The sequence below is a fragment of the Equus przewalskii genome, chromosome 31 (assembly GCF_037783145.1).
Source record: "Equus przewalskii isolate Varuska chromosome 31, EquPr2, whole genome shotgun sequence".
Taxonomy (NCBI): Eukaryota; Metazoa; Chordata; class Mammalia; order Perissodactyla; family Equidae; genus Equus; species Equus przewalskii.
Genome location: NC_091861.1, coordinates 5724072 through 5751789, shown reverse-complemented (window position 1 = coordinate 5751789; position 27718 = coordinate 5724072). Strand labels below are relative to the sequence as shown.

The following is a 27718-nucleotide window of genomic DNA, read 5'->3' as shown; positions in this document are numbered from 1 at the left end:
CAGCCATGGGGCCGGCCCCAAAGACCCATAAAACTTTTAGAAGAAACCTTAGGAGAAAATTTTTGGACCTGGGGTAGATAAAGTTTCTCAGGCGGGATACAGAAAGCACCTATCATAGAAGAAATATTGATAAACTGGACTTCATCAAAATTGAAACTTCTCTTTGAAAGACATCATTAAGAAAATGAAAAGGCAGACAGCATTCTTGGAAAAAATATTTGCAATACATATATATCTGACCAAGGAATTGTATCTGGAATTTTTAAAAAATGTTTACAATTCAATAGTAAAATAACTCTGTAAAATGGACAAAAGATATGAATGGATGCTTCAATAAGATATATAGTAAAAGCTGCCTAACATCATTAGTCATCAGAGAAGTGAAAATTAAAACCACAATGAGATACCATTGCATACCCATTGGAAAGGCTCAAATAAAAAAGACTAATCACACCAATTGCTGACAAGGCTATGGAGCAACTAGAACCACAAACACTGCTGGTGGGAATATAAAGTGGTACAACTCCTTTAGAAAAGTTCGGTAGTTTCTAATAATGTTAAACATACACTTACCAAGTGATTCAGCAGTTCTACTCCTAGGTAGAGTATATATGTACACACACACATATATATTTACACACACAATGTACTATTACATACTCAGCCATAGAAAGGAATGAAGTACTGATACATGCAGCAACGTGAGTGAATCTCAGAAACATTGTAATGAGGGAATCAAGCCAGATGGAAAGTAGTAGTGCTGTTCTAGAACAGACAAAACTAATCTCTGATAGAGACCACTGATTGTAAGGGTTGTAGAGCTTGAATGTTAAGGGGCACAAAGGAATTTTTGGGAGTAATGACATATTCAATATCTTAATTTTGGTGTTGGTTACATGGATATATATATATATATATACATTTGTCAAAACTCATCAAAAAATATATGTATTTGTTAAAAGTCATCAAAATGTACTGTTAAAATGGGTATATTATGTTGTAATGTAAATTCTCTCCTAATAAATTGTTTAAAAATATTGCTTATTGCAAAGCCGTTAAGTGTGCATAGATCACATTTCTTTCTCTGTGATAAAGTGATTACAACCTTTAAGCCACTCAAAGAATGAGACTACAGTTTGAGGAAACTTACAGGAGGGTAAGAGTGGAGGCAGGAAGACCAAATAGAAGCAATGGTCTCGATCAGAGATATTTTAACACTCCATTTTAACACTCCACTGCTTATTCAAAAAGTCATGCCAAGAGTAAGGAGGTGTTTTGAGATTCTTGGTTACAGACTTTGGTTAATTCTTTTTTTCAGCCGCTTTTAAATCCCATTCTCAGTTGGCATTTAGTCTTTGATTCGAGAGCCTTGTTGCAGTTCTGCTTGGCAGGTTAACTCCCGTCTCAGAAAAGAGTTTGAAGGTAACTGCCCTTTGCGGTAGCCTCTTCCGCCCTGTTTCTGCAGCCTGTCCTCTTACTCTCACTTTCTGACTTAGAGAAATGAGGTTAAACCCCACATTCATTGAAGGCCCTTCTAATTCACTTTGGAAGTTAAAAATTGATAATTACTTATGTTGGGGAGATAAAATGCATGTGCCCCATCCACCATGTTCAAGTAGAAGTTGGCATTGACGTTTTGATTAATTTAGCCTGCAAATTTCTTTCAAAGAAGATTGGAAGTCTGTAGAGGTGAATGATTTATTTTGTCCTTCCAGCTAAAATATATCAATTAGCAAATCCCATCTTGATATGATCTCTCACTAGATCGGGTTGGCAAACTTTTTCTATAAATGGCTGGATAATAAATATTTTAGGCTTTGTGGGCTGTAGGATTTCTGTCATAACTACTCAATTCTGTTGTCACAGTATGACATGAGTGAGTGTAAACTGATGTGTGTGGCTGTGTAACACTTTACACAAACAGGTAGCAGAATGGATATGACCTGAACCCTACACTGGATGTTGATGGATTTACTTTGGGGTAGTAATGTTATTATTGCCTCATATGGTTCCTCAGTTAACCAAAAGTCTGTAATTTCCATTTTCCTAGGAAGTAATAATTTATGCTTGTTTCTTTTCTTCTGTCGACCTCATGCCCTGTGACCGTCCTCCTGTTTCACTCCTTTCTGCTTGGCCCTATCTGGCTAATTTGATTAAGACTAGTCCGAAGGTGCTCTTGTTCTACATTTGATTTAGCGTTTGGTAAGCTTTTAAAGTGATAAGTCGAACGTCTATCACTGGGTCTCTGGCATGCCCTAAGGAGATTTTATGCAAGATTTTAATCAATACCTGTCAGTCAACTGTAGCTGTTAGTCAACCTGCTTTACCTCCTAGTTTTTTCCCCTGGATTGTGGCTTTTCAGATCTTCATGCATATGTCAGCCTGTAATTCACTATTGGACTACATTTGAGGCATAAAGGAGAAGGTATTGTTTATTTACTGTTAAGCAGTCTGGAAGTGAATGGAAAACTTGGTTCTCTTTTTTTTCCTGCAAGTTGCATGGAACTCAACTATCCTAAGTTTTGCCTGTAGCAAATCTCTGTAGATGATTGTGAGTGGAGGGAGTCATGAATATATGATAAAAAAAAAATTGTCATGGCAATATTTCACATAGAAGATGTTCGATTAATGGTAGCTTTTTAAAAAGATTTTTTAATTGTTTTTATTTTTCCTTCTTCTCCCCAAAGGCCCCCACTACATAGTTGTATATTTTTAGTTGTGGTTCCTTCTAGTTGTGACATGTGGGATGCTGACTCAGCATGGCTTGATGCATGGTGCTAGGTCTGCGCCCAGGATCTGAACCAGCGAAACCCTGGGTCACTGAAGCAGAGCACGTGAACCTAACCACTAGGCTACAGGGCTGGCCCCCAATTAATGGTAGTTATTAATCACAAATGAAATTGTTGAGTAAGCTGGCTTAAAAGAATTCATTTTATTTTATACATATTTTAAGCCAGTTTTTTCATCCTTGATGACTTCAAATCTGAGGAAAATAGTGTTCCAAATTTTCAGTTCTGTGTAAACCTAACATGGGCAGATTTCGAGCCTATTTTGACACAATTCAGTTGTTTGTTAGGAATGGATATCACAACTATAGATTTTATCATTGAAAAGCTGCCTTAGAGATCATTGAGTTCATTCCTTTTGTAGAATAAATGTCTTGTGAGCCCAGGTCAGGAATTAGATGTTTTTTACACAAACTGGGCTCAATATGTGTTGACCCTTCCCATACTCCATCCCACACAATGATAAGCTGCCCTAAAATTTACTCCAACCAACATCCAATGTTTAATAGTATTTAAATGGGTTGTTGAGCTGTAGTGTCTTTGTGTCCAAGAAGGGGAGGGAAATATTATGATAATAGTGCAAAGGTTATTTTGCATAAGAAAGAAGTAAATTGATTTTCTTTTGATATTGTAACATCTCATCAATCCTGTCCTTTTATAATTAAGCAATCAAGACTATCTCAGACTGGTCAGAGAAAGAATTGTTAGGGATTTTACTGTTCTTTGTGGATGGTCTTAATTTCAAATAGTCAATGATAAATATATAATAAATTGTATCTCCTAAATGGTACTGGTTTTAGAATAAATCATGAGATATCTATTGAACACCTGTTACATGCAAGATGCACCTAATTGGTAGTGCGCTTCTTTAAGAAAACTAGACATAGCAAAGCTAAACTGATGAAAATTTACTGAATGTGAATGAGTCTTTGCTCTACAAAAGATTTCATTGGTATTGCAAAAGAATTCCCTGAAGTCTTTTTTAGAATTTAAAAATTAATGCATAAACCATTCTTTGTTACAACCAGATTTTCCAAAATAGGTATTGAAAAGCTATGTTTGTTAAATAGTAATTTTGCTGTCTCTTTTGTGTAAAAATGCTTCTTCCCGAATCATAGTTACTAGACATAAGAAAGATAATTACATTTGTTTTTATTTATATATCTATATAATAAATGCTCTTTGCAGAAAATTCAAACAGTGTTGGAAAAGTGTAATGAGAAAGACAAAAATAGCTTTTTCTTTTAGGAAAAGCTGGAAAAATTCTTACCAATATTTGGTAAGGATCAGTATTTTAACCAAACGTATTATGAGCATTCTTAAACTTATTTCTCTACGTCATTTAAATTTGTTAGGATTAACTGCCTTATAAATATTATTTCTGTGACAACACTATGCACATTAAAAATTTAGGTGTTCATTACCAAACACCCATCAGAAAGATTAGAGCAGTGGCTGGCGGAGTAGTGTAGTGAAGTTCCCGTGTTCCACTTCCACAGCCTGGGGTTTGCCGGTTCGGATCCCAGTTTGGATCCTGGACATGGACCTACACACTACTCATCAAGCCACGCTGTGGTGGCATCCCACATAGAAGAACTAGTAGGACTTACAACTAGGATATACCACTGTGTACTGAGGCTTTGGGGAGGAAAAAGAAAAAAAGATTAGAGCAATTTACAATTCTACAAACAAGGCTACAGAGTCCCTAGTTTTTTATACCCTAGACCTCCTCTCAATACAGTCATGTACTACATAATGATGTTTCAGTCAGTGACAGACTACAAATACGACAGTGGTCCCATAAGCTTAGTACTGTATAGCCTAGGTATATAGTAGGTTATACCATCTGTGTTTGAGTAAGTACACTCTATGATGTTCACACAACAATGAAATCACCTACCAATGCCGTTCTCAGAACATACGCCTTATTAAGTGACACATGGCTGTATAGGACATTATTCCTTATTTCCACAAAATACAAGGACTTTGCAAGCTTCTCTGTGCTGACTTTGAGCAGGTAAGAAGTGAGAAAGATCATCCAGACCACACTGACGTCAGGAAAAGATTTTCAGCACAAAAAAATTATCTTTGTGGCAATCATCATTGCTCCAAAGAAAGGCTAGAAGCCTGCCTGACAATCATGAGCAAACACATGGGTATCTTCCGGGAATGGATTTCCCAAATCTGATCACATCCTTCTAATTATCTAATTATCAAACCCAGCAGTGTTGACATAGCAGGGGCCCACTCAACTACTGCTGCTGAGGATTATTCAAAGCTAAACTGTCTCTGTTGAGTGAAGATGACTCATAGGGAGAAGTCCACTACCTTAGGAGCCCAAGGAACACGATGATTTCCACCTCCCTGCTTACACTCTTTCACACACTCACAGCAGCCATCACCAGGCCTTGCCGACTTGTCACTGCCTTTAAGGACCTCTCCTGTGTGTTCTCCTATATGTGGGCAGCTTTACAGACTGGCTCAAAAATACCTGAGCGTGTCACAAATAATTCCCTGCCCAGAGAATGTACTTGCCCTGCCTACGTTTACTTGCTACTGTCATAGCGACAGTGCTTCAGATATCACCGAGCTTTGGTAGTGTGACGAAACACATCAACAAGGCACTAACGTGAAGGCGTAAAAGCAGAGTGCAGGTGACAATGCAACCGTGTAAAGGAGTCAAAGCATCCAGTGATTGAATCCCTGCAACTTCCTGTTCACCGTGCAAGGTGCTAGGAAAACGGTTCCACCCCTCAGGTTACTGACAGTCTATGCGAGCAGTCACCCAGTTCCAGGGAAGTAGCATGAGATGAGGCCTGCAGAGGCCTCAAATGCCAGACGTTAGAACCTTGAGTTTATACAGTAGGCAGGAGGGAATCAGCAGACATTTTTAAGCTGGGGATCAGGTTTTTACAAAAATGTCTCTCTAGTGGCAGTCTCTAAAAATGGGTTGAGATCCAGGGAAAGAGTGAGAGGCAGAGAGATTAGTTAGGGCCCCTTAAGCAAGATAAAAAGGCCTGAATGACGTCAGCGGCAAAAAGTCTAAGAAGAGAAGGACAAAGTTAAGAGATCCTTTCAAAAGCAGCACGAGCAGGGCATGTCGAAGGAAGGAGAGAGAGAGGGAAGCAGCAGAAGCAGCCCCGAGGTCTCTGGCACGGCTGACCCAGGAGACTGAGATGCCGAGAGAAAAGACAGAAGAGCTGGAGCAGCAGCTCGTCCTGCTGAGGAAGAGAGAGAGGTTTAAGTATGTTCATGATGAATCTGAAGTCAAAACCCACTGTGCCAAGCCAAGATTTTTATTTTATTTTATTTTTTTTAATTAAGATTTCTATAGATTACAACCTTGTGAGATTTCAGTTGTACATTATTGTTAGTAATGTTGTGGGTACACCACTTCACCCTTTATGCCCTCCCCCCACCCCCCATTTTCCCTGGTAACCACCGATCGGTTCTCCATGTCTATATGTTAACTTCCACCTATAAGTGGGGTCATATAGAGCTCCTCTTTCTCTGTCTGGCTTATTTCGCTTAACATGATACCCTCAAGGTCCATCCATGTTGATACGAATGGAACAATTTGGTCCTTTTTTATGGCTGAGTAATATTCCATTGTGTATATATACCGTATCTTCTTTATCCAGTCGTCAAGTTTCTGGGCATTTAGGTTGGTTCCACGTGTTGGCTATCGTAAATAATGCTGCGATGAACATAGGGGTGCACGGGATTCTTGGGATTGCTAATTTCAGGTTCTTAGGGTAGATACCCAGTAGTGGGATGGCTGGGTCATAGGGTATTTCAATTTTTAACTTTTTGAGAAATCTCCATACTGTTTTCCATAGTGGCTGCACTAGTTTGCATTCCCACCAACAGTGTATGAGGGTTCCTTTTTCTCCACAACCTCTCCAACATTTGTCACTTTTGGTTTTGGATATTTTTGCCAATCTAACGGGTGTAAGGTGATATCTTAGTGTAGTTTTGATTTGCATTTCCCTGATGATTAGCGATGATGAACATCTTTTCATGTGTCTCTTGGCCATACTTACATCTTCTTTGGAGAAATGTCTGTTCATGTCCTCTGCCCATTTTTTGATCGGGTTGTTTGTTTTTTGTTGTTAAGCTGTGTGAGTTCTTTGTATATTATGGATATTAATCCTTTGTTGGATAAGTAGCTTGTAAATATGTTTTCCCAATTAGTGGCTTGTTCTTTTGTTTCAATCCTGTTTTCCCTTGCTTTGAAGAAACTCTTTAGTCTGATGAAGTCCCATTTGTTTATTCTTTCTACTGTTTCCCTCATCTGAGGAGTTATAGTGTCCGAAAAGATTCTTTTGAAACTGATGTCAAAGAGTGTACCGCCTATATTCTCTTCTAGAAGACTTATTGTTTCAGGCCTAATCTTTAAGTCTGTGATCCATGTTGAGTTTATTTTTGTGAATGGTGAAAAAGAATGATCGATTTTCATTCTTTTACATGTGGCTGTCCAGTTTTCCCAACACCGTTTGTTGAAGAGACTTTCTTTTCTCCATTGTAGGCCCTCAGATCCTTTGTCGAAGATTAGCTGTCCATAGATGTGAGGTTTTATCTCTGGGCTTTCAATTCTGTTCCATTGATCTGTGCACTTGTTTTTGTACCAGTAGCATGCTGTTTTGATCACTGTAGCTTTGTAGTATGTTTTGAAATCAGAGATTGTGATGCCTCCGGCCTTGTTTTTCTTACTCAGGATTGTTTTAGCAATTCGTGGTCTTTTCTTGCCCCATATGAATTTTAGGATTCTTTGTTCAATTTCTGTAAAGAATGCCCTTGGGATTCTGTTTGGGATAGCGTTGAATCTGTAGATTGCTTTAGGTAGTATGGACGTTTTAACTATGTTTATTCTTCCAATCCATGTGCATGGAATGTCATTCCATCTCTTTATGTTGTCGTCAATTTCTTTCAAGAAAGTCTTGTAGTTTTCATTGTATAAATCTTTCACTTCCTTGGTTAAATTTATCCCAAGGTATTTTATTCTTTTCGTTGCGATTGTGAATGGGATTGAGTTCTTGAGTTTTTTTCTGTTGGTTCATTGTTTGTGTATAGAAATGCTACTGATTCATGTATGTTGATTTTATACCCTGCAACTTTGCTGTATCTGTTGATTATTTCTAATAGTTTTCCTATGGATTCTTTGGGGTTTGCTATATAAAAGATCATGCCATCTGCAAACAGTGAGAGTTTTACTTCTTCATTGCCTATTTGGATTCCTTTTACTTCTTTTTCCTGCCTGATTGCTCTGGCTAACACCTCTAGTACTATGTTGAATAGGATTGGTGAAAGCGGGCACGCTTGTCTTGTTCCTGTCCTCAGAGGGATGGCTTTCAGTTTTTGTCTGTTGAGTATGATGTTGGCTGTGGGTTTGTCATATATGACCTTTATTATGTTGAGGTACTTTCCTTCTATACCCATTTTATTGAGGGTTTCTATCATAAATGGGTGTTGGATCTTGTCAAATGCTTTCTCTGCATCTATTGAGATGATCATGTGGTTTTTGTTTCTCGTTTTGTTAATGTAGTGTATCCCGTTGATTGACTTGTGGATGTTGAACCATCCCTGTGTCCCTGGTATAAATCCCACTTGATCATGGTGTATAAATTTTTTGACGTATTGCTGTATTCAGTTTGCCAGAATTTTGTTGAGGATTTTTGCATCTTTGTTCATCACTGATATCAGCCTGTAGTTCTCCTTCTTTGTGTTGTCCTTGTCAGGTTTGGGGATCAGAGTGATGTTGGCTTCATAGAATGTGTTGGGGAGTACTCCATCTTCCTCAATTTTCTGGAATAGTTTGAGAAGGATAGGTATTAAATCTTCTTTGAATGTTTGGTAGAATCCTCCAGAGAAGCTGTCTGGTCCTGGACTCTTATTTTTGGGGAGGTTTTTGGTTACTGGTTCTATTTCTTTACTTGTGATTGGCCTATTCAGATTCTCCATTTCTTCCTGGTTCAGTTTGGGGAGGTTGTAAGAGTCCAGTAATTTGTCCATTTCTTCTAGGTTGTTCAATTTGTTGACATTTAGTTTTTCATGGTATTCTCTTATGATCCCTTGTATTTTTTTGGTATCTGTTGTGATTTCTCCTCTCTCATTCCTAATTTTATTTATTTGAGATTTCTCTCTTCTTTTCTTAGTGAGTCTGGCCAAGGGTTTGTCGATTTTGTTAATTTTTTCAAAGAACCAACTCTTTGTTTCATTGATCCTTTCTATTGTCTTTTTAGTTTCAATGTCGTTTATTTCTGCTCTTATTTTTATTATTTCCCTCCTTCTACTGACTCTGGGCTTTGTTTGTTTTTCTTTTTCTAATTCTGTTAGCTGTCATTTGAGGTTGCTTATGTGGCCTTTTTCTTGTTTTGTGAGGTGAGCCTGTATTGCGATGAATTTCCCTCTTAGGACTGCTTTTGCTGCATCCCAAATGATTTGGTATGACATGTTCTCATTTTCATTTGTCTCCAGATAATATTTGATTTCTTCTTTAATTTCTTCAGTGATCCATTGTTTGTTCAGTAGCGTGTTGTTTAGTCTCCACATTTTTGCACCTTTCTCTGCTTTATTATTGTAGTTGATTTCTAGTTTCATAGCATTGTGATCAGAAAAGATGCTTGATATTGTTTCAACTCTCTTGTATTTATTGATGCTTGCTTTGTTTCCCAGAATATCGTCTATTCTCGAGAATGTTCCATGCGCACTTGAGAAGAATGTGTAGCCTGCTGTTTTTGGATGAAGTGTTCTATATATATCTATTAAGTCCATCTGGTCTAATTTTTCATTTAATTCTATAATTTACTTGTTGATTTTCTGTCTGGATGTTCTATCCATTGGTGTTACTGGGGTGTTGAGGTCTCCTACTATTATAGTATTGTTGTTGATGTCTTCTTTTAGTTCTGTTGAGTAGCTTTACAAATTTTGGTGCTCCTGTGTTGGGTGCGTATATATTTACAAGTGGTATGTCTTCTTGTTGGAGAGTCCCTTTTATCATTATATACTGTCCCTCTTTGTCTTTCTTTACCTGTTTTACTTTGAAGTCTACTTTGTCTGATATTAGTATAGCGACACCTGCTTTCTTTTGTTCATTAGTAGCTTGGAGTATCGTCTTCCATCCCTTCACTCTGAGTCTGTGTTTGTGTTTGGGGCTGAGGTGTGTTTCCTGGAGGCAACATATTGTTGGGTCTTGTTCTTTGATCCATCCTGCCACTCTGTGTCTTTTGATTGGGGAGTTCAATCCATTTACATTTAGAGTGATTATTGAGATGTGGGGGCCTACCACTACCATTTTATGTCTTGTTTTCCGGTTCTCTTCAATTTCCTTTGTTTCTTGTCCCATGGTTTAGTCTGTTCTGATGTAGAGCTGCTACTCTCTGTTGTTGTCCTTCTACTTATCTCCTTTGCTCTTGGTTTTGTAGTCCCTTTCCTTTTTTTGATTTTTCAGGAATGAGGGTTTTCCTGAGCATTTCTTGTAGAGGCGGTTTGGTGGCAATGAACTCCCTTAATTTTTGTTTATCTGTGAAAGCTTTTATTTCTCCATCGTATTTGAAGGATATTTTCACTGGGTAGAGAATTCTTGGCTGCAAGTTTTTGTCCTTCAGATTTTTTAATATATTATTCCACTCTCTTCTAGCCTGTAAAGTTTCTGCTGAGAAGTCTGCTGAAAGCCTGATGGGGGTTCCTTTGTAGGTTAATTTCTTCTGCCTGGCTGCCCTTAGTATTCTCTCCTTGTTGTTGACTTTTGCTAGCTTCACTACTATATGTCTTGGGGTTGGTCTACTTGCTTTGATAACGTTTGGAGATCTATTGGCTTCTGTCACATGAAGTTCCGTTTCTCTCCCCAGGTTTGGGAAGTTCTCAGCCATTATTTCTTTGAATAGGCTTTCTGCCCCCTTCTCCCTCTCTTCTCCCTCTGGTTTACCTATAATCCTTAGGTTGCATCTCCTAATTGCATCAGATAATTCTTGGTGAGTTTCTTCATTTCGTTTTAGTCTTAGCTCTCTCTCCTCCTCTGCCTGCAGCATTTCTATATTTCTGTCTTCCAAATTGCTAATTCTTTCCTCCATATTATCGGCCCTACTGTTCAGTGCGTCTAGGTTTTTCTTAGTCTCCTCTATTGTGTTCTTCATTTCCAGTATTTCTGTTTGTTTCTTCTTTATAGTATCGAACTCTTTTGTGACATAGCTCCTGAACTCGTTGAGTTGTCTATCTGAATTCTCTTTTAACTCATTAAGTTATTTAATGATGGCTGTTTTGAAGTCATCATCATTTAGGTTGTATATTTCATTGTCTTTGGGATTGTTTTCTGTGTGTTTGTCATTTTTCTTTTGTTCTGGAGATTTAATATATTTTCTCATATTGCTTGATGGTGTAGATTTGTGCCTCCGCATAGAGATAGAGTTTAGTTACTGCTTCTACTTGTTTCTACTGGTGTGGTAGGGGGACAGCTGTTTATACTGCTCCAACCAGGAACCCTATCATATGTTGCTAAGTGGGCCTGGGCCCCTCCACACAGTCACAGTGATCCTATGCGTTCCCTCTTCTGCTGTGGAGGCCGTCACAGGGGGGCTTCAGGCTGCTCGTGCCTACTGTTGCAGACCACCTAGATGTGGTCCCTCCTTAGGTTTTGCAGCGGTTTTATGGGCTTTCCCAGCGGCCAGGGGCAGGATCACTTATATTTGCAGCTCTGTCACTGTCGGCGCCCACAAAATCTCGCTTGTCCACTATGGGTCACAGCAGAGCTATGGGCATCTTCTGCAGTCTGTGGTTAGCTCACCTAGCTATGCTACTTTTGTCCCAAGGTCTTCCAGCCTTGTGCTTGCTAGACGGGTGCTCTCTACTAGTGCTGTGCAGAGGCTATCGCTGAGGCTTCTGTGAGACTGTAGAGTTTCCCCCCTGGGCCACAGCGCCAGGTCACTGGAACTCCACCCAGCCCCAGTCCTGTCCCCTAGGATCTCGGGGAGCCCATTGCTGTAACTGGGGAATAGCTGGATACCTTGAGTTCAGTGGCAGCTGGTCGGCTGCTGCCCTGCCTGGGATTCTCCTCTTTGGAACCCTCCCGGCGTTGTGGAGGCTGGGCGGGGCCTCTCCGATAATGGCAGGCAAAGTCCCTGCTTGCTGCTGGGACGGGACTTCAGAGTTTCTCCCCCAGGCCACGTTGCCAGCTGCTGGAGCTCCACCCAGCCCCGGACCTCTCCCAGGAGATCTCCGGTTATCCTGAGCCCTTCCCGGGCTAGAGCCCGGTCAGCGGAACTTGCCAAGGCAGCTGGCGGGCTGGCGTGCTGTTTGGGAGAGCCCCCAGGCGTTGTGGAGACTGTGCGGGACCTCTCCGCTTATGGCGGGCAGGGGTTTTCCCCCCCGGCCTCTGGTGTGTAACTCTGGACCTTCCCTCTGGGCTCAGGTGTAATTGCGGGGGGCTTAGGTAGGGCTCTGTTCACCTGTTTCCACCGTCGCTCCTCTGGTGTGTGTTCCCTCCTGCCCTTGGCTTGTGGTGATGTTCTGGGGGCGTCTGCAGGGAGAAAGCTGCCCGCAGGCTTTAGGCTGTTTGTGAGTCAGGGTCGGAGAGTTTTCACCCATCTCCGCCTCCTCCCGGAGGGATGTCCATCCGCCCTCCGATGTATAGCAGTGTGGGTCTCTCCGATGTCTTGAGATGCTATATAGATATCCTTTGTCAAGCGGTGAATGTCCAATTAGTTATAGATTCAAAGGGGGAGAGACAAAGAAGTCTGCTCACGCCGCCTTCTTGGATCTTCCTCTCCAAGCCAAGATTTTTATTAATCCGTAGAAAGTATGGGATTGGAGCTCAGAAGAAAGGGCCAGGCTGGAGATGAAGCTTTGGGTGTTGTTGGCACACAGGCAGGCAAGTCAAGGCGGGGCAGGGGAGTACTGCCATTCAACAGGTAAAAAGAGAACCAGCAAAGGATAACTTTTTAAAAAATGGTGAGAGAGGTGGAAGGAGAACCAGGGGCAGGTCACGCCACAGAAGCCAATTAAAAGATTCTAGAGGTTGGACAGTCTAGAGGATCTGCGTGCTTGAGGCTTAAGTGGGTACTGCCCTGTGGAATGCCGGAACGGGAAAACAAGAAGCCGGAGCCACCTACTATTACGAAAGACTTATGAGGCACCAAAACAACATACTTTACCAACTTCTGCTCTAAACCTGAAACCCCAAGGGCCGCTGAAAGGCTGTGAAGGATGAAACATGCCCCAGGACACCAACCAGCAAGTCACATTCCTCAGAACATACCCCATTGTCAAGTGGTGCATGACTGTACTGTTAGTTTCATTCATCTTTGCCAAACTATGGGTCACTTATGTTATCTTGTTTTTTAGTTTCATTCATCTTTGCCAAACTATGGGTCACTTATGTTATCTTGTTTTTGTTAAAATTTCTTTTCACTGGTGTGGTTTGTATTTGTTTTTCTCTTTTAGTATGAATTTCCCATTCTTGTCCTTTACCTTTTTTTTCTTTTGAGGTATTCATCCTTTTCTTAGTTATTTGTAAGACCTTCAATGTTGGAGACATTTAACACTGTCTGTATATGTGTTTTAGATTTTGTTTTTCTAGTTTGTCCTTTATCTTTCAAACTTGTTTCTGGTATTAGGTTTTCTTCCCCTTATGTACAAAAGTTATTTATTTTTATACAGTTTAATATATACATCTTTTCCTTCATGGTTTCTGGGTTTTATGTCTTGTTTAGAAATGCTTTCCTCATTTCAGTATTATAAAATGTTCATTCCTAGGGAGATTGTTCCATGATTTTATAGACTAGTATTTTGTTGTTTCATCTATTTAATATATATGATAAACTCCTTTGTAATTTGGTCTGGCTCAGTGATTTTTCAACCTTATCTACACATAAAATCCTCCGCAGTGATTAAAAACAATTCAGAACCTGATCCTCTCCCTTCAGTACTGTCAGAATCTCTGGACTGGGCCCCAGGCTGTGCATCTAAAATATATATATTTATGTGTATGTGTGGTGTGTATAACTGTATAGCTGGGTTCTAGATCTGGGGTTTTCAGCTCTCTCAGACCTAACTCTAACTTTCTATGACAAATACTTTTCTTGTCTTCTCTACTCTCTTGAAATGAAATTCCATAGGTAATACAATCTACCTAGTTATATATTTTCAATATTCAATATCAATATAATGCCATTACTGGAGTATAAAGGAGAAAGAAAATTAAAACAACTTAAAATAAGATGTATTTTAATATGTAAATGCTTAGGTGTGACTAGACTAGAATACATAATTAGCAAGTCATATACTTGCACCCATACAGAGTCACTGGAGAAGGGAAGTATGAAATGCAGATCAGAAGATGTTTTATATTGGTATCTCAAATGTGGTTATGCCTCGCTTAACAATGGGATAAGTTCTGAGAAATGAGTCTTTAGGTGATTTCGTTGTTGTGCGAACATGATAGTGTGTACTTACACACACCTAGATTGTATAGTCTACTGCACACCTAGGCCATATGGTACTAGTCTTATTGGATCACGTTATATATGTAGTGTGTTCTTGACTGAAACATCGTTATGCTGTGCATGACTATATTACAAGTGGTATTGCCTTCAATGATATGATTTTATGAAATATATTGAATAACCTTAGCTAAAGTTTTTAAAATGCAGTCTTCCCTTGATTTACCTAGGAGATTCAGTGCTATTAAGAGTATGTACAAAGCCAACTCTTTGTTTTTATATCTAAAAGGAGATTTAGTTCTAGGCTCAGATAATTATAAACAAGTTTGTCACCTTCATAGAATGTCTGATGGGACATTTAAAAGTCATTAGGTTTGGAAAAATTCATCACCATATGGAACTGTCATACATAGGGTGTCTGGCATCTCTGGTTCCTGACCAGTAAGTGCCCATGGTACTCCCCAAGCATTGTGACAACAGAGATACTCCCATAAATTTCCCAAAGAATCCTCAAGATTGGGATTCCCCTCATGAGAACCACTGGTTTAATTATTTTATGTTCTGAATCATTATATATACTGAAAAACACATGGCAATATATAGATTCTAAAGTTGTTTTTTGAGTCATGCAGGTACTGATACGTGAAATTGAGTCATAGATGTCTTCATCTCCTGCTTTCCCATCTAAAACTGTCTCCTGTCTTTGTTTCTTAATGCAATACTTTAATTTCCTTTGCCTCGCATGCTAATTTGTGCTTATTGTATATCATTGTTAATTTTCAACTATGAGAACAGAAAACATTACAGCCAGTATTGTGAATAAAATCTTGATTACATCCTTTATTTGCAGTAATAGAATAAGAAAAAGTAAATGAAGAAGGTTGTCTTTGAGAATGTGCTGTTAAGGTCTAGACTGAGGTTAAAGTTTGTAGAGTGAAGATAATGCCTAATGTTCTCATATGATAGTGAGGTTTTGCTTCAAAGTCTAACGCAGTTGCTTAAAAGATTTCTTTGTTTGCCTTTTCTGTGGTATGCTTATATTAGTAAGCCTTATGGTAAGATGTGATGTGTGAAGGTAAATGATAAATCCTAACAACTTTTTCAAACATAGTTTTTAATATCATGTTAAGACATACAGTAGGCTGTAAAGTTGACATTATATTATAGATTAATTTCAGCGGCATGATTGCTTTCTATATTTATACCTACATGATCTGATTTGGCTTTTGGATGAAAAGAATGAACATCTTTTTGCTGAAGCAAATGGGAAGATAAGTATGTTGTCCAATGTATTCATGCAAAGATCTACAAGTAGCCTTAAAAAACATATTGTCTAGTTTTTAATTACTGTTGAGAAATGAGAGCTCAATATTAGTTATATTAAAGACCTCAAGTCATTTTTGACTTTGAGAAGAATTCTCCAAAATCTGCATGTTTAATTCTATCTAAGAGATCAACTGGTTTGTTACCTAGCCTCACCCTCGTAAGCTACCAGGAGGCTGAGCTGTTCAAACTGGTTTTAACATAGGAGTTATGGATGCTCTCTTGTGGCTGAGACAAGCATTGGTTAAAATCTGCTCTGAAGATCTTTTGGTCTAAATTCTGTCTCCTTTACTTTACTAGGTGCAGTCTTTTTTCAGCTGGACACTTACTCAGGCTTTGAGCAGAGCCAAAGTTGCTTTCTCAGAGACCCAGTGGCACTATGTGGTTCATTCCTGCCCACAGAGCCTGTCCATTCAGGGTATCTATAAGGCTTCTTGACTTTTAATACCAAATGAAGACTCTTCCACCAAAGTTAGGGTTCTCCCTTCAGTCAGTAATCAAAAATATCAACACTCTAGTTTCCTGTCAGTATAAATGACTGTAAATTTGTTTACGTAACCCACTGTCATTCAAAGACCAGATAAATGAAGGAAAGTATGTAGGTATATCTGAGTCAGTATGTCCAACCTAAGTTCCCAAAGATGTCCAGATAACAATCATGAGAAACTCTGTTAAATAATTTATACAAGTTCCTTTAATGCAGAGCTTTTTATAACTTTTCATAACCTAAAATATTTCAAATCTCTAAGCAAGATCTACATTAGGTAGTGTTTTTCAAACTTATTTGACAATGGAACCATATTTGTTTTAGGCATCTTATACATGTTGGTAATTGCTAATTGCAAGTCCGAGACTGGCCCCTTGAACAATAGAAACATTTTCTTTCACTGTGTTGTATTTTAATATTATGCCTTTTAGTGAGTACTGACTTTACAAGTAACTATGAAAAGCCATGATAGTTGTAAACTGTTGTTGAAAACATTGTCCAGTATGTTGATTAGTATTCTTGGAATAAATTCCTCCTGTGAGTTAATACTTAGTAAAGTGATGTGTTTTTTTTCGTATGAGAATTATGTAAGTGATTATGCTTCCTTTTTTGCCTTGCCTATAAGGCAACTCAAATAAATGTAATGCACAAATGTGGTAATTCTTTAGCTCTCATGTTTAGCATACTAAGAATTTTTACTCTCTCCTTTTGTATTTCTGTAGCTGAGATCCCAGCTCTTGAGCATTACTTTCTTCATCTCTAATATAAGGATAATAGCTACCATTCAGATTACTATAAAAATCAGATGAAATGTCCTCTGTTAATTGCTTAGCCATATGACTGACACACTGTAGGATGTTAAGTAAATGGTAGAGGACTTTTTTTCCCCATAATTATGACATTTTCTCTTTTTAATTTTACAATTTTGTTTCATACATATCTTTACTTTGAAGCAATTCAGTCTTGTTTAGAAGTGAATAAAGTATAAATATTAAAAAAAATTACAAACATCATGTTAAGAGCATTGCCATAGTGGAAAAGAGGGAATGAAGTGAAGCAGCCGTCAGTAAAGTTAATGAAAGAAGTGATGTACCCCTTGTAAACAGTATCTTCAAGATTTGGGTTACTTAAAAATAGCTTCAGACAGGCCAAGCTGTCACCCAACAGCTCGCCACAGGCAATCTTTTTGAGCAAACTTGAATCTGAGTCATAGAAGCTACAGCTCTTTTGAATTTTTTTTTTTCCGAGGAAGATTAGCCCTGAGCTAACTGCTGCCAATCCTCCTCTTTTTTTCTGAGGAAAACTGGCCCTGAGCTAACATCCGTCCCCATCTTCCTCTATTTTCTATGTGGGCCACCTCCCAGAGCATGGCTTGCCACGCGGTGCCATGTCTGCACCCGGGATCCGAACTGGCGAACCCCAGGCCGCTGAAGCGGAACGTGCACACTTAACCGCTGCGCCACTGGGCCGTCCCCTCTTTTGAAACTTTTGATTGTGCTGTAAGTAGAAAAGAGCGCCTCCTAGGGGGATTTTATAGGCCCAGAAGTTGGGTTGCAGGTTTACAATTTCTGAAATAAGACGTGTAGGAGCATCAGGTTTTTCAGTGATGGAACTTCCAGCTCTCAGCTGGAATAGAACATATTAGCTACTCACCAGGGCTAAGTATTAGATACTCTGGAGTTTATTTCTGTATAGAAGTAATCCCGTGTAAAGGAAGCCATGGCATACCCAACACCCAAGACGCAGGGAGAGAATGTCCTTTCCTTTAGTCCTCCTATCCCTACTGTTGTAAGATTGGTGACAGGCTCACTGGTCTCTTCAGCCACATCAGCACATGGCTAGGATCATGGGTTAAGTGACTGTGTAATTTATCATCTAAACCAACACTTTTAATAGGGGCACTATTAATAATTAAGCCAGGACAACAGGTATAAACCAAGACAGTCCTGGGCAAACTGGACATTTGATCATTGTAGCTAATAACCTATTTCTGTGTTGTCTTCAAAAACAAAAAGATTTTATATTTTTTGGTATGTTAGCCCTCCTGATATTTCTGTACTTGTTACAGCAGCACAGAAATTCAGAAGGCTGTCCGCCCTGTTTTGATTTTTCCGAATCATGTGTTTTACTTTCTAATTTGGAAATTTTCCTTTTGTATTCAAAATCACTGTCTATTATTGAATTCTATTTAATCAGCTAAAGGGCTATGTTATAAATTGTTAACTAAGCCCCAGTAATCCTTTCATTGGACTCCACGAGCCAGGTAATAACCAGAGGGCAAATTAAAGGACAAAGGTAACGTTGAAGCTCTTAATGTCCATGGCTGGTAATTGCATACTTGGAAAAGACTGTCTCCTAGATCATTAACAGTATTAGAATATTGCTTTCATGTTCTATTTTGCAGTTATATTTAGGCTGTTGAAATTAAATTAATGGTGATGACTCTCAATGTTCAAAACCAGTTTAAATGGAAGTTAAATTTTTATGTCTCATATGCCCTCCTCACTTTTGTCTGTACAGAAAAAAGCTTGGCAGGACCACAAGCGGGAATGCAAATGCCTTAAAAGCTGCAAACCCAGATATCCTCCAGACTCTGTGCGACTTCTTGGCAGAGTTGTTTTCAAACTTGTGAGTATAAAACTTGTGAAACATGCTTGGGGTTTTAATTTTTAAACAACTCCTATTTAAGGCTGAATTTAAACCCATGTTAAAGTAGAAGGTGGATTATTTCAGGGAGTATCTTAAGACAAAAACTTGCTCTTTTCCTATTAATCCCAGCATCAGTGGCAGCGATGAAGTGCATGGCCCCTCTCTGAAGGCCTATGATCTCCTGGAAATAGAGACAGAAGGTCCTATATTTGGGGCAGGAGATGTTAGTAATATCTATTATGTTGCCTTTATTACTTTTCTACTGTGAATTAATGCCCAGGGCAAGAATATAATTTTTTCAGTTGCCTCTTCAAGTGAGAAATTTAATTAGATGATAATTAATCTTACATGGAAGAGTGCTTATATATTTTTTTAATAGCCAAGATTCATTGAAATTATTTCTTCAGTCCCTTTTCCTACTCTAATGGATTCTGTGAAATTCTCCTCTGTTGACGCTTTCTAGATTTTTTTGCCAAGCTTTAGCATGAATTATCTTTTTCTCCAACAATTTCAGGCTCCATCTCCATTCTATCTGTTGTTTATTGACTTTTTTTGGCTATAAAGTTTTATAATAAAGGGCTTTAATAATGTGAAAGTATGATTACACACCTAAAACTAATACAATGTTATAAGTCAATTATATCTCAATTAAAAAACTGGATTTGGAATACCAAATGGGCATTGTCTTTGGACTGAGTATATAACATCTGTCACATCTACTTACTACTATTTTCAGATGTATATGTTGTGGTGAACCAAAAAATAAAAATTTATTTCAAAGCATTTATAAATTTAGATCAACTTTGTCCTTATGCATTTCCTTAATCACTGGATGATAAAAGTATAGTTGCCATTGTATTTGAGTCTGAGCATTTTTTTACCTTTTTAATATTGAAAAGAAGGAGATCCACTGTTAGAGCAGAAATGAGTTGCTTCAGAATCACCTGAGGTAGTAGTTCTCAGTCTGCATCCCTGACCTGCCAAATCAAAATCTAGCACAAAGCAGTTAGAATAAGAGCTGCCTCCTATTGCTCACTGACTGTGTCCAGCGCCTGTGCTGATTGCCTTACATGATATGCCTCATTACTTCCCCACAACCACCCCCAGTGAGCCGGGTGCTGTTATTACTCCTAAATTTCAGGTAAGGAAATTGACTCCTCAGGGTCAAGGCACTCACCCAATATTGCACAGTTTGTCATAAATTCCTATTTTTATTCTTCCATTTCTGCTTCTCTGTAATAATTAGTAGTAAAATTCTTACAGTCATTACAAGTTTGTGGGTAGAGATGGGGGAAGAATTTGAAAATTTTTTGTAAAAGAGTTTTGTATTTGGGAATTAAACTGGTGGGTTAAGTCACAACTTAGATTTTACTTTAAAATTGTTACCGATTAAATAATTCAACTCTAAGAAAATGTTGAAGAGAGGGAATATATAGAAAATTGTCTTTTTAAGAAACTTTCATTTAAATATCTAAAGATTCATTTATATATTGGAATACTTGAAATTGTTTTTGCTGTTCTCCCCCTTTACTTCATAGATGGAAGAAACACCCTCCGAATCGGAGAAGCTTTACTCATTTTATGATCTGGAGTCAAGTAAGTGATTGATTATCAGCATCTTAGAAAATTCCTCTCACTTATTTGCTGAGCTAGTGAATTGCTTTACTTTTAACTTTGCTTTTCTGTCTCTTTATTATGTGAGGCAAATCTAACAAAACTTTTCATGTTTTTAAATACCACTGGCACATTAGCTTATTTAATTTATTCCAGGGTAGTTTTGGCCATATAAGAATTTGTAAAGTACCATAAAGGTGTCCAGGGTAGGCAGGGAGGGGACTGTAGCCTTTAGTCCAGTAGACAGAATAGTTTTTCTTCTTTTCTCCCTCTGTTCCTCCCTTCCTCCCACTTTTGATTTCTTTTTGATGTCAGGGAACAGTGATGTGAACGGGGATTCCCGGGAACATTTAGGTTCACTGGTCCTTTAGATAATAAGGAAAGCAGAAGGTACATATGACTTATGCTCTCTGACAGCATTGAGTGGTGTTCTTCTGAACCACCATGGTGGTGGCCAAGCTACTTGGGAACACTGAAAGGCTTTCCAAAAAGTGTGAAGTAAATGTAGGGTTTATTTATTGGCACAGATCCTCTTCATTGTTGCAAATTACTTCAACCCCAAAGTCACCAGAGCTTACAGAGCAAATTTCTTACACAGTTTAATGTTTCTGGATGGTGACAAATAAGAAGATGAGCTGCTACAGATTTATGGTTATGGAATCCTAAGTGCCAAAGTTAATTATTATTTAGGAAATCGTTGGTTAATTGTTCTGTTGAACAGGTAATTTAAAGACAATATGTAGACCTGATATGAGCAACAGAGTTACGCTATAGCTCAACTTGATGTATCTTTTCAAGTTTTAATAGAGGACTAATTAGTCATTTTTTCTTCTTATATTGCTGCTAGGTAATTAATATCTCTTGTAGTGTGTTTTACTATTACCATTGGCCCTGCTTAGTGGCTGTGTCATACATGCTGCCTTAAATGAAGTGCTCTCAAACATTAATTGAATTGTGTACTCTTAGCCTTAACACCCTTTTGTGGTATAAATTAAAGTGAGTTTTTAAAGGAGTGATATTGGCTTTGAAACCTTCTCCTGTTTGGGCTGAAGCAGCACCATATCTTGGTTAGTCAACCTGGAAATGTCTTGAGGTTGACATTTCTTTGGTTGATCCATATTTCTTTTCAATGTATAGCCATGTGCTGCATAATGACATTTCCGTCGATGATGGACCGCATATAAGTTGGTGGGCCCGTAAGATTGGTATCATATAGTCTAGGTGTATAGTAAGCTATACCATCTAGGTTTGTGTAAGTGCACTCTATGATGTTTGTACAATAACGAAATCGCCTAACAACACATTTCTCAGAATGTGGGGCCATCATTAAGCAACGCATGACTCTACTTTCTTATGACGGATTCTGCGTATTTGAACTTTGGTTGAACTTTTTAGTTCTTGATTTCTGTTTTTTGCCTTTGAGATGATGCCATTTATCAGTTAGTCATGACCTAGTTGTAAATTGCGTCACAGAAAAGTCTGCTTAAATTCACTGACTAAATAAGAATTTATGATGATTTGAGCATATGTACAGGATGATGTAGATAATCTGGTAACACACATCTTTACTGATTTTGGTTATAATTCTTTTTCATCTGTATATTTATTTTGTTTTGATAGGTGTCTGATCTTATATTGTATATGAAGTTTGTCAAAATTTAACTGATAACGTATGTGTCATGATTTGTATGCTCTCTGTCAGAATAGAATCTAGAGCAGGAAACATCTGGGTTAGCAGCTACCATTGAACACCTGAGAATTATCCATTAAAAATTCACTGTGTGATTGTGCTATTTATTTTCTCTTTTAAAAAGATATTAACAAACTGACTGAAGATAAGAAAGAGGGCCTTAGGCAACTTGCAATGACATTTCAACATTTCATGAGAGAAGAAATACAGGATGCTTCTCAGCTGCCACCTTCCTTTGACGTTTTTGAAGCCTTTGCAAAAGTAAGTGTTAACTTTGGTATCTTTGCTAATGCCATAAATCAACCTTTTACTCTTTATTTTGTTGTGGTTCCATGAAAATCCAGGACCTTTCATGCCTTATATCACTCCCCTACTTTCATGAGTAGAGAATGAGAGAATGTATTGCTTGTATTGAAAAGGGTATTACTTTTTTTGTTTTATCAGTATTGTTATTAATGACCCTACCATATTCATTGTCAGCTCTCAAAGCATACTCTTAAAAGAAAGAGTGTGCTTTTTTTTCTCAAAAGAAAGTAACATCTACCATTTCTTCTTACTAATGGATTTAAGTTTGCCATTGTATTCTCTTAGTTTTGTGGTGGTTGTTTGAGCAACAGAGCCTGTTTTTGAAGTGGAAAATTTATTGGAACCTTTTTCTTGATTAAGTGAATTCTAAATAATATGAAAACATAACCATTTCTGATTTAAAAATATTTGCCTAAGGGACCAGCCCTGTGGCATAGTGGTTAAGTTTGGCGCACTTTGCTTCAGTGGCCCGGGTTTGTGGTTTTGGATCCCAGGCACAGACCTATACCATTCATCAGCCATGCTGTGGAATAAAGTGGAGGAAGTGGCACAGATGTTAACTCAGGGCTAATCTTGCTCAGCAAAAACAAATAATTGCCTAAAAATCTGTTTGAATGTTTCAGGTTACTAAAATCCTTGATTAGGGATAGAAAATAGGTTAATTTAAGTTTTCGTTGTAGTCTCTTGATAGTGGCTACCTGAAGTGCTCTTTTTAGAAATGATTTTGAGGGTATTTGGGCCCATGGAGAAGGAATGCACTGATTGATTCTTGATATCTACCCTGGGATGGGGACAAAGGATCAGATATGCTCTCTGTTACTGCTGTGTGTTTACTGTCCTTGCTTTCTCATATTGTGTTTGGGTTTGTTTAAATATTGATCACATTTTAATAAAAAGTTGTGTTTTACATTTGAGGGTGGTTTTGCTATTTATTTTATACAATTGGTAAGTGCACATCTAATGACATGTTTATCCCATGAATATTTTTAAGGTTTTGTATTCTGCCTATTTTCTAAGAATTTAAATGTGATTGCTACAGATTTATTCTTGTTTTTCCCAAATGTATTTTTATTATTTAGGGTATGTTTTTATGATTTTCTGATAATATTATCTTAGTAGTAAATTCTGGTTTCTCTATAATTTAAAATTGATTTAAAAATAGAATGGTTATTTATAATGCATCTGAGAAGGATCTCATATGTATATTTCATATGCTTCTGAGTTTTGTAACCTATAGGAGTACTGTGTGTGCAGTGCACACTGGCTCTTGTGATGTTAAACATACAAAGTGACACCAAGTGAAAGATAAAAATACACCTCATGATGACTGTAACTTCATTCCTAATGTTTCCTGTTATTGGAAAATGTTCAAGTGGTAATTATTAGTGTTATTAGAATTCATGAAAAATATTTGAAAATATTTTCCATTGCTCCATGTAACATGTGAGTTACTGTCTTATGTGTTATTTCTCTTGTTCCTTTTAAAATAATTTTAATCTCATGTATCTTACAATGAAATTCTCTTCATATTGTATATGGGTAAAATTCTGTTCTTATGATTAAGGAGATAAATTTTTTTCTTCCTTTGAGGAAGATTAGCCCTGAGCTAACTACTGCCAGTCTTCCTCTTTTTGCTGAGGAAGACTGGCCCTGAGCTAACATCCATGCCCATCTTCCTCTATTTTACGTGTGGGACACCTACCACAGCATGGCTTTTACCAAGCGGTGCCATGTGCACACCCAGGATCTGAACCAGCCAACCCTGGGCCATCGAGAAGTGGAACGTGCGAACTTAACTGCTGCGCCACCAGGCTGGCCCCTAAGCAGATAAATTTTTAATAATATGCTATTCTTCTCCCCATGTACTTGTGTTTGTTATTGCTACAAAAGTATAACATGTACATCTTTGAGATTTTTGGGAGATTTGGACTCAGATGTGTGGTTTCTGCCTTAAAATGTAGGTTAATAATCAGAGGAAAGCGACATTAACCTATGGCCCCTGTACTTCTTTGTAAAAAGTTTTGTTAATATTTTATAAATTGTGGTTACTTTTCTGCTTATGAATTTCTTCTTAAAAGAGATCACTCTCCTTCTCCTCCTTTTTTTGAAGAGTAGAATAGTCTTAAATTAAGTTAATTGATGTCCTGCAAACCTCAGGATGAGCCACTGAGCTTATAACATTGGAAGCATGTGATGATGCAGATCATGACAAATGCTTTGGAAGTGGGTAGAGAACACTGGGCAGAGAATTTTATCCCTAGCTACTGCCCCTCTCCCTGTCTTACTGGCCTAGAATTAAGCAAAGAGTAGTTCTGGCCAGCAAAGACACTGCAGAGTGTCTTGCCGGCCGTTACTGCTTCTATATGTACAAATTGTCAGGAGTAGCTCCATGTTGACCTGCTTTCTCAACCTAATGAACTAACTTCTGATTTTATGCTTTGAAGAAGGCTGGCTTTACCTGGCCTCAATAAAGAACACCTTGTTTTATGTTTTGCTTTTAGTCCCGGTCGTTTATATTCATTCAGGTTCTATGCAGGTATTAGACACGTTAAGCCACGTTTTAGCTCATCTCATTGTTATTGAAGGCATACGAAATTCTGAGAGCTTTTCTTAATTTTTTTTGTATCTTAATTTTTTCGACTTTTTGATTATGGACTTTTTCAAACATACACAAAAGTAGAGAGACGAGTATAATGAACCCTCATGTTTCCATCACCTTGTTTCACTAATTTTCAAGCTTGTTTTATATCTGATATTTTTGATACTTAGATTTCACACAGATGTTCTTTTCTTTTATTTGGATTTCCAAACACTCCTTAGAATTAGTCTTTTCTTATCAAGGCTCTTGGCCTCCTGAGAGGTGTTCATTAGTGAATTCACGTGTTAAGCAGACTTGGGGTTCTTTTAGATCTACTATGTGCAAAGCTCTCTTGATCCAAGGTTATAGAAATATGTGACTAATTCTAAATCTGAAAATTATCTACCAAAGCAAACTGCAGCAGGTCGAAAGTTTTACTAGGGGATGTGCATATATTTATCAAACTTGCACTTGCCTGGAAAGGAAAGGGGTCAGTGGAGGATGAGAAGGTTCTTAATCCTGAGAGCATGTTTCTTCCCCTGCCGAGCTGATGGCTTTTTCTAATAGAAGACCACATCAGCTCCTCGAAAGCTGGCGGTTTATATTTGAACACTCTGGAGTTTTCTGTTGAAAAACTGTGTGTCTCTTCGTTGGATGAGATTTTCAGCGCAGATTGTGCTTCTGCTGCTTAAGACTTGGCTTTACTTGGGAAATGTTCTCTCCTGTTACTCCAAAGACATTATTATGTAGTGTTTTATTCCTTTTAAATTTTTTATTTTAGTTCATAATAGTTTACATCATTGTGAAATTTCAGTTGTACATTATTGCTGTCTGTCACCACGTAGGTGCTCCCCTTCACCCCCTGTGCCCACTCCCCACCCCTCTTCCCCTGGTAACCACTGAACTCTTTTTCTTTGTCCATGTGCTAGTTTATGTTCCACATGTGAGTGAAATCATCTGATATTTGTCTTACTCAGTCTGGCTTATTTCACTAAGCATAATTCCCTCCAGGTCTTTCCATGTTGTTGGAAATGGGATGAATTTGTCTTTTTTTCTGGTTTAATAATATTCCATTGTGTGTGTGTGTGTGTGTGTGTGTGTGTGTATATATATATATATATATATATATATATATATATATATATGTATGTCTCGCATCTTCTTTATCCAATCATCAGTTGATGGGCAGATGGGTTGCTTCCATGTCTTGGCTATTGTGAATAGTGCTGCGACGAACACAGCAGTGCATATGTTACTTTGGATTGTTGATTTCAAGTTGTTTGGGTAGATACCCAGTAATGGGATAGCTGGGTCATATGGTAGTTCTATTTTTGGATTTTGAGGAATCTCCCTACTGTCTTCCATAGTGGCTGCACCAGTTTACCTTCCCACCAGCAGTGGATGAGGGTTCCCTTCTCTCCATACCCTCTCCAACATTTGTTATTTTTAGTCTTAGTGATTATAGCCATTTTAACAGGCATAAGGTGGTATCTTAGTGTAGTTTTGGTTTGCATTTCCCTGATGATTAGTGATGTTGAACATCTTTTCACGTGTTTATTGACCATCTGTATATCTTGTTTGGAAAAAATGTCTGTTCATCTCCTCTGCCCATGTTTTGATCGGGCTATTTGTCTTTTTGTTGTTCAGTTGTGTGAGTTCCTTATATATTATGGAGATTAACCTCTTATCGGATATATGATTTGCAAAAATTTTCTCCCAATTGTTAGGTTGTCTTTTGGTTTTGATCCTAGTTTCTTTTGCCTTGCAGAAGCTCTTTAGTCTGATGAACTCTCGCTTGTTTATTTTTTCTTTTGTTTCCCTTGTCTGAGAAGACATGGTATGTAGTTGTTTTTTCATTCATATTTCCAAGTGTTCCTCTTTTTCTCCACTTTCTTAGCGCCAGGATTAGTCTGCCAGTCCCTACTCCCACATAAACACACACACACACTCACACACACGAATAGTAATTGGCAATTGAAGTTTAGATTGTAGGAGTTTGAAGCATAAATATATTCTGTCCATTTGTGAATTTTTTGCCTGGCTGTAAAAATTAAGTAGCATGAGATGTAGGAAGCAGAAACTTTTCTAGAGGGAGGGTATCAAGGAGAACTTTACATAGGAAGCAGAAATTAATGGCATGAATTTCAGAAGAGAGGATAGTGTTGGAAACAGTTACAGACAATGGTCTAGAAATGCTGGTGGGGAGTGAGGGGATGCTGACTCCCCTAACACCCTGAGCTGAGAACAATGTATTGACCTCCTCTGGCGAAGAGTTGAAAAAGCAGTTGTTACCTGTGGAATACATGTTTCAGTTATATTTAGTGATTACAATAAGAGTTTGAATAAAAGCTTGATGCTTAAAAATCTTTTTTGCATTAGATGTTAATAGAAAATTAGTGAGGGTCATGGTACCTCCAGAATTTCTACAGAGGGGCGCTGCAGAGTGCAGATCTGGTTGGATGGAAAGGCTGGCGTGATTTGCTTGAAGCTTTATTTGCGTAGCAGTTTATTTATTTATTTTTTTATAACTTAGATTGTATGTTACTTGGGATGAACTGAATGGAAATAAAGCATAGGATGTGAGGAAAGTGGTGGTTGCCACTGCCAATAGCGAAGGTGGCCAAAGAGTGGCAGATGTGCTGGAGATATTTGTTAGAACACAGGAGATGTGATTATTTATATGTTCACAAAAAGGGAGGCCAAATTCATCTCTGCTGGCTGTTTTTCAGTATGTCTCCATCTCGACAAGCCCCTCCTCCTTCCTACCCCCTACTTTTTAAATTTCCACTTCTATTTTCAAGCAAGATTTCTGTTTAGGTTTCAAAATGGATTATCTTGACACGACAGCTG

The 27718-nt window shown here is 38.1% G+C and overlaps 1 protein-coding gene across 8 annotated transcripts in view; it reads left to right on the top strand.

Moving 5' to 3' along the window:
• SMYD3 (SET and MYND domain containing 3) overlaps window positions 1-27718 on the top strand; it is a 682473-nt gene that overhangs the window by 168508 nt on the left and 486247 nt on the right. For all 8 annotated transcript variants that reach the window (XM_070602604.1, XM_070602603.1, XM_070602608.1 and 5 more), the window contains 3 exons: window positions 18552-18659; window positions 20219-20276; window positions 22109-22245. In XM_070602604.1, the coding sequence (XP_070458705.1) occupies window positions 18552-18659; window positions 20219-20276; window positions 22109-22245 (303 nt within the window). The remainder of the gene's footprint in view (window positions 1-18551; window positions 18660-20218; window positions 20277-22108; window positions 22246-27718) is intronic.